Genomic DNA, 7,251 nt, shown 5'->3' on the forward strand with positions numbered 1-7,251 from the left:
TACAGTGCCATCTGCTCATATAGCCACGTTGACTTCTGAGCTTTGGTAATCCTCATTCTACTGACTTTAGTCCCTGGCACTCATGCCATACTTCCTCAGTGCATTCACCTTGTCTCATACAAGTGTAAAGGCATTGAGGTTTGGGTTGTGATTGTTAACAACTGGTCTCCAGTGCAGACTTGGAGCACCTCGGTGTGAGCAGTAAAAGATACAGTCTTTAGGGACACTTGAAGCCTTCTGGTACTTTTCTGTCTTTGGTGCTCCTTTTGGTAAGTGTAGCAGGCCAAGGATGTTGTGCAGTGGGGTTAGGAGAGGATGCTGTCCCACTGGTGTCCCATCAGCTCTGCCAGCCAGTACAGCAAGGGAGAGGAAAAAATGTTCTTGGGTGACTTATGGCAGTTCGGTCCCAGGATGAGCAGCACAAGGAAGGGAAAGGGGCTCTATCCCAGTGCTCTGATAAGGGTCAGTGCTCTTCTCTGTTATCAGAAGGGCAACCTTAGTCTCAGGCCCTGGTTCTATCTACTACCGAAGAAACACAGCTCGCAGTGGCCTCACATGCTTTGTTTAGGCTATCTAAGCACAGACTTGATATGAGTACAAAAGGCAAAGAAACAACATAACAATGCAAGCAGAACATCCCAAGCTTCTCACTAGAATGACAACTTCAGTTGCCCTGAATAAAGCAAACATGCAGCAGTACTTCCCCTCTACAATACAGAAGGACTGTACACATCCTGCTTTTGTAACTGGCAGCAGGTAATTCAGAAGTACTGTGTGTATATTTTGAGGGTTGTGATGAGTGTGCAGCTCTAAGAAAATCTCAGATATTTTCTCATTTGCTGGTTATAAAAAGAAATAGACAAAAAGGCTTTGACAGGTATCTGAGCACTACCCACAGATGCCAAGTGCTCTGGGAAGGATGAGAGCTCCAAATTCTGATTCTGAATAAGAAAGTGCCCTCCCTGTCTTTCTATTGCACTGTGTAATTTAGGGAAGTCTGCTGTGTTTCCATCCATGCTGTAGTTGGAGACTGATGGTGGGAAAGTCAGTATGTAAAAGCATTGAAGACCTTGTTATTTGGAAGACTTAATTTTAATACCACTGCTAGTGTGCTATGTCTTTTGTAGTAAACTACACCTGAAAATCAAGCCAGCCACCTTTCTGCTGTAGCTCTAGGTAAATTTGCAGGATCATTTTGGGCTAGAAGCATGAAAAAAACAGTACACTGCTGTCTTCTGATCAGAAACTGACCTACAATCTCTTTCTGGCATTAGCTTGTGATCCCAGGACAGAGATCCTGACTCCCAGTTGCAATCAGCACTAGCACTACACAAACTCATTAGTGAAATTCCTTTTATTAGAAAGACCCATGAAGTTGCCAGTAAGGCTAATTTTGGCTTTGTTATTTAAGCACTATTAAATGCTTTTATAACTATTGCATGGTATTACCTAATTACTCTTTTCTCCAGCAGTTTTGCAACCCTAGTGCTGTGAGGTAACAAGTGAACTTACAAAAGGGAGATATAACATACTCTTAGTGTCACAGAGAAAAAGTGTGAAAGATAATGGAAGGGACTCAGGCTTCTTAGTAACAGACTTTCTTCTCTTTCCTTTCTCTTTTAGATGTTATCAAGAGCCGACTTCTAATCTTTACTCAGTATATGAGTTGAATTAGTTACAGTTTATGAACTTCACATTTATAATGAGTATCTTCATTGTGTAATCAAGCACTCAGCCATTGTCTGTCACAATAGCACAGTTAAAAAAGAATGAGACACCAGTTAAGTCTTGGGTATTGGTTAGACTAATCCAGAGATACAGCTCTAGAATGTAACACCCTCTGCCATGGCTGTTTGGGGACAGTACCTTGCTGACAGGGTCAGGCAATATTCGTCATATTCAATCTTCAGGACGTTTTGGGCTTTTTCTGTCACTGGGCGGCTGACCTAGAAACAAATGCCATGAACATGAATGTGGACATGAGTTAAACTGTCTATAACCAGTACACCATACAAGTCTCAATGCATATGGATTTATGATGTCTCAGCCATCTGTTTCATATTTCAATGCAAAGAGATAGGCAGGTAGGATTTTCTGTCTTTTGTATTGCTGGTGTAATGAGGAATGCTCTCTATTTCAGTATGGTGGTGGTGCTAAAGGAAAAAAATCATTTAATCCAACTATAAAGGTAAGGATAAAGTATCAATCAGGGTTCAGTTTTAATGTGACAAGCTTAGGAGATGTTTAGTCTGACAAGTGTCAGAGTATTTTCGTTAAAAGTTTTGGCTATTCTTTGAATGAATAGAAATAACTTTCTTCCTGACATGCAGACATTATACAGTGAAGCACTTCAGTTCAGTGAATGCCCGTCTGCAGCAAGGCTTTTTAAGAGCAAAAAAAATACTGAAAAGCTACAGCTCAGCTAAAACCTTTTCCCTGCCATGTAGTGTATTAGTTGCCTACTAATAGCAACAGCCACTTAGGAGAAACATAGCTTCATGTTACTGATATGTTGGTATTAACAAGTATCTATTATACCAGTGACTCAGTGCTTCAAATGTACCCCAACAAGTACTTGCTCTGCAACTCCTTTCCAGTTAATGGTAGAGTGTTTTGGCAATTCCTACCCCAACTGGGAACCCATAGTTAGTTTTAGACTATCAGGTCTCTAGGGTGATCAGCCTCCCACCTTTTCATAACACCTCAACCCACCTGTGTCATACCACTGGAATTAATGATTAGTAATTCTCATCTTGCATGTTTCCCAGATCCCCAAACTCCTGACTTGCCACTTCAAGTCCTCTTTCACATAAATACAACTTGGCATAGGCATATTAGCTATAGAACAGTTATGAAGGTTCTTGGCAGGACATATGTAATGGATGGCTAGGTAAGAAGCAAAGAGCCCTCCAGCCCAATACCTCCTGTTGTACAGGTACTGGTGCCAATGGATGCTTAGGGGAAGGGGGTAAGCACAGGAAACTTGTAAGAACAGGACAATTGTGTCCAGTTTCTGTAATCTGCAATTTAGAAATTTACTGAAGAAGAGACTGTGTTTATATCATTGCATGTAATAGCTCCCAATACACCTTTTCCCCATAAAGTTGGCTAATTGCTTTTTGAACCCATTAATGCTTTTGATGAAAACAGTTAAAGGGCACATGAAAACCAGGCAAATGAAAACTTATGTATATTTTGAGTGGCAGGAGTTTAAAACCAGGCAGACATAAGCCCTAGTGAATATGTTGTAGGGAACAACCATGTATTGGCTGGAGACAAAAAGAGAGGAATGGACAAAATGGGATAATAAATCTTTTCTGTCTCCAGTTTCATGATCAGATGGTAAATCTGATTTTGGCTTGTATTATTTATGCAGCCTGAATAAGGCTGTCGTACTAAGTCACAGCCTTATAGATAATCTTTTATATGTTAGCTTTATATTATTTTTCCTTGTATCTCCTGTAAGAGGCAAGGGAATCCCCTGACAACAGGTCCATCCCCTTTCCCCCCTTGCCCTCAGCTGGATATAAGACATAAACCAGCAAAGCCCTAACAGCCCACTATACAACTTTAATTCCAACTATAACACAGATGAGGCATTACCTTCATGCCTGACACAGCCAAGGTGTTTTTCAGTCGGTATTTGCCATCCTTCTGGGGATATGTGTACAGCAGAACATCATTCATCTATATGAAGAGAAAGACAAAATCAATAATTTGCAATATGGCTTGCAGGCCTGCCCATTACTCCTGGGGGGGATACACAGAACAAGCAGTAACTTGATGAACTGCTAGGACTGTTACTAAAGACAGGCCCAAGCCACACAGCTTAGACCAAGACCCGCATTTCCACAAAACTCCGGGGAGTCTGCGTCCAGGACTTTGATTTCTTCGCATTTTTGACTGTTGCTAATAGCTAAGCAAGTAGATAATCAGCTCTTTTTTATTCAGCTTGGGTGAAACAGCTGCTTGTTTTAAGGGCAATGCCATGTTCGAGTTGGGAAGGGAGGCTCTGCATTTACCACGTGGCAATACCAACTAACTGCCCAGGATGCTGCAGCTCTGACTCTCTCAGGGTCCCCCTGACAGTGAAGCTGTAGTGAGGCCAGGGGTAGGGCTGGGCTTCACGGACTTCCATTTTCTGGGCAAAAAGGAAGTGGAGGTGAGGAGAGGTGCCACGATCTGGAGGAATGATTCGGGGAGGAATGGTTTGGATATTTAAGAGCAGTAACTACTTCACTGCTAGCAAAACTCGCCTAGACATATGACAGCTTTGCTGAGTCTGTGGGCTGCAGCAGAGACCCTGGAAGGGCAAAAATGAGAAACTTTTTTTCATTTTATGAGGAAAAAAAATCTGTACCTTAACACCCCAAATATTTCCATAGTTCTCACAGCTCCTTGCAGAATGCATGTTTTTCAAACAGCTTCATACTAAATGGGATCAGATCTTCTCTGCTGTTTGCCTAACTTAATCATAGACATTATTGCAGCCTTTTACCTTCATGCCAACAAACAAATAAATGAAACAGTAGAACTGGACCTTGTAGGTCTTTGCTGGCCTCTCCTTCCCTTAATACTAGAAGGAATAGCAGTATCTGTGGGCCTTAACATTGCCAAAGTAATGCTTGTGTGTATGCATTCTCTGCTTTACTTGAATGAGCAGGTCATGTTCTCTTGTCTTTCCCAGGCCTCTCACATCAGTACCAATACGCATAAACTCGGACAGCCCCTTGATTACTGAACTGGGATACTATGAACAAAGACGTGCAAGGCAATGTAAAAACAAACATAGGTAATACTGTGTGATGCCAGAGACAAGGCATCTTAAATGCAGAAATTCTCGAGAAATTAAAAACTAGACAGAAACCAGCTTCACTTGGATTCCTCTGTGACAAAGACATTTAAATATAGCCAATTGGATGGTAATAGTATTATATTTTGGAAGGAAAATTGTGATAAAGAGAGACGCAGAGAAGAAAGGAGGAAACTAAAGAATGACTTGGCAATAAAATAATGTATCCTGTATGACTGGAATTGTTGGGGTCTTGATAGTACTGCCTGACCACCTAAAACTGCTAGTGTAAAATTTTCACTAATTTGCTTGCCTGAAAAAAAATGGAAAGTGGAGCCTTATGGATGTTTTCTTAAAAGGTCATAGTTCAGCTTTCTTACAGAGCAGGAACAATGGTTAAAGAAAAATGACATGGAATTAATACTCATGGGATTAAATCCTTCACCTTGGACTTAACAACAAAACTGTTGTTGCCTTTATTAGGGTCATGAGTTCACTCATGGACACCAGTTCATTAAATAGCTGTTTGATTCACAGCAAATCAGGCTTATGTGCATTAGCTGCCCATCTTTAAAATGCAGATTCCCATTAACGTGAGCCAAAATATACTGTAGAGTGACTTTCCCCAAAACTTTTACTTCAAATTTTATTACTTTTAAAAATTGAATTGAGTTTACTGAGTAGGATCAGCCAATATTTTTGTAGAAAAGGCTGAAACATTTCATTCTAACATTTTAACAGAAAGACTCCCATGCTCTCCTGCATTGGCCACTCTACTGTGTATTTCTCTGTGTCCTTCTAGTAAGTCTTAACTCATGTGGAGTTTAAAGCTCTTTTCATATAACACTTCTCAACTGAGGATATAAAAACATACTAATGAGTCAGAACAGGAGTCTCACGTTCTCTTCTCTGTAGTCTGAAGTGGAGTATTTACTCCTTTTGCAACAACACAATAGAATTTCCTTAGAACAAAATGACAAATGGCTTGTCAGAGAGTTTTTCTGTGATTTACTTATTGCTCCATAAATTACCCTCCATGCTAACATTAATCCAATCACCACAGTGACACCTGCTCAGTACTGACCACATGATGATTCTCAGTTTAACCAGGGCTATGCATAACCAGAAAATTCATCACAACCTACTGCACACTGAGTATCTAGGAGGCTAAGGTAGAAAAAACTGAGCAAACATAAACCTTTCAGTGAAAAGCAGATGAAAGCTATTTTCACTTGATATTACTAGTAGCAACTAGGACTCCAGCAGCCAGGTGGGAAAAAGGTAAAAGGCACGCAGACTTTATTGCTAACATTAAGAGAATACTTTGGGAAATAAGAGAATCTCATGCTTGCCTGGTGATTCTGCTATCTCCTGAATGTTCAAAGGATTATATGAGAAAACAGGACTTCCTCTGCCACTCATCAGTGCCAGTACTTAAGGCTTGTTTCAAACCACAAGAAAAGGTAACTAGTTATGGGCACTAAGCCCAAGGAAGTGAACTCCTGAGAGAGATTTTCAGGATTCTGGCATAATGTGCTACTGGGTTTCTTGAACAGCAAACCCCACTTATTTTATTTATGTAAAAAGTTATATATTTCTTTAAAAAGCAGCTCATTCTTTTATTACTGATAAAGTTGATTAAGGATGACACCCTGGTTCATACTGTTGTCACGACAGATCTGGTTAATATCTCAAGATTTAATAAACATTAATGATGACGTTGCTTTATAATTGCCCACTGGAGTTTCTTCCCCCCCTTCTGTTTTTCTCCCCCACAGTATATAGTGGTGGGCTGTGACTCTGAGGTCCCCCCAACCACAGCTTGACACAATGAAATTATGACAAATATTTCAAATCTTGCTAAGCAAGGCACACATATTCATGAAGAAAGAAAGGGTTTGCACTCACTGCTGTCTCCTTTGCCACATCTACACTGGAGAGCTGAGTCATGGCTATATGAATGGTATGGACAGAACTAGCATCAGTACCACTGGTTTCATGCATCCTCCTGCTTCACACTGCACAGTTCCCTGAAGCAGTGAGGACAGGCCATGATGAAAGCTGATCTTGCAGCCTCTCAGGAATCTGTGGCAGAAGTGATTGACTGCCACAACCCCCAGGGGAGTTCCCAGAAGTCCTTGGGCTTCAGACCCACTTCTGTTTGCCAGAAAATGTTTGTATAATTGGGATCCCCAAACTGCTCAGATATTGATATGGGAGCAAATATTCCTATTCTACACTGCTCCATGCACACACACAGTCCCCAAAACAAGAGTTGATAACACAAAGAAGGATATGTCTGCTCTATAATTGTCTTTTTTTCTGTTACTACTTTTCTTTTTTCCCCCTTCATTTTATAATCCCCTCTGTTGTGACAGGAACCCAGTAACATTAGAGGTCAGTGCAAGTTTTCTAACCTACAGTGTCCAAATTTATTGATCCAAACAAGTTTATCTGTG

The 7,251-nt window shown here is 40.7% G+C and overlaps 1 protein-coding gene across 1 annotated transcript in view; it reads right to left on the reverse strand.

Moving 5' to 3' along the window:
- FGD5 (FYVE, RhoGEF and PH domain containing 5) overlaps window positions 1-7,251 on the reverse strand; it is a 108,231-nt gene that overhangs the window by 14,477 nt on the left and 86,503 nt on the right. Inside the window, exons 13-14 of the mRNA XM_009320119.1 lie at window positions 3,604-3,687; window positions 1,867-1,946 (exon numbers count right to left, since the gene is read on the reverse strand). Of these exons, the coding sequence (XP_009318394.1) occupies window positions 1,867-1,946; window positions 3,604-3,687 (164 nt within the window). The remainder of the gene's footprint in view (window positions 1-1,866; window positions 1,947-3,603; window positions 3,688-7,251) is intronic.

The sequence above is a fragment of the Pygoscelis adeliae genome, unplaced genomic scaffold (genome assembly GCF_000699105.1).
Source record: "Pygoscelis adeliae isolate BGI_AS28 unplaced genomic scaffold, ASM69910v1 Scaffold302, whole genome shotgun sequence".
In the NCBI taxonomy this organism is placed as follows: domain Eukaryota; kingdom Metazoa; phylum Chordata; class Aves; order Sphenisciformes; family Spheniscidae; genus Pygoscelis; species Pygoscelis adeliae.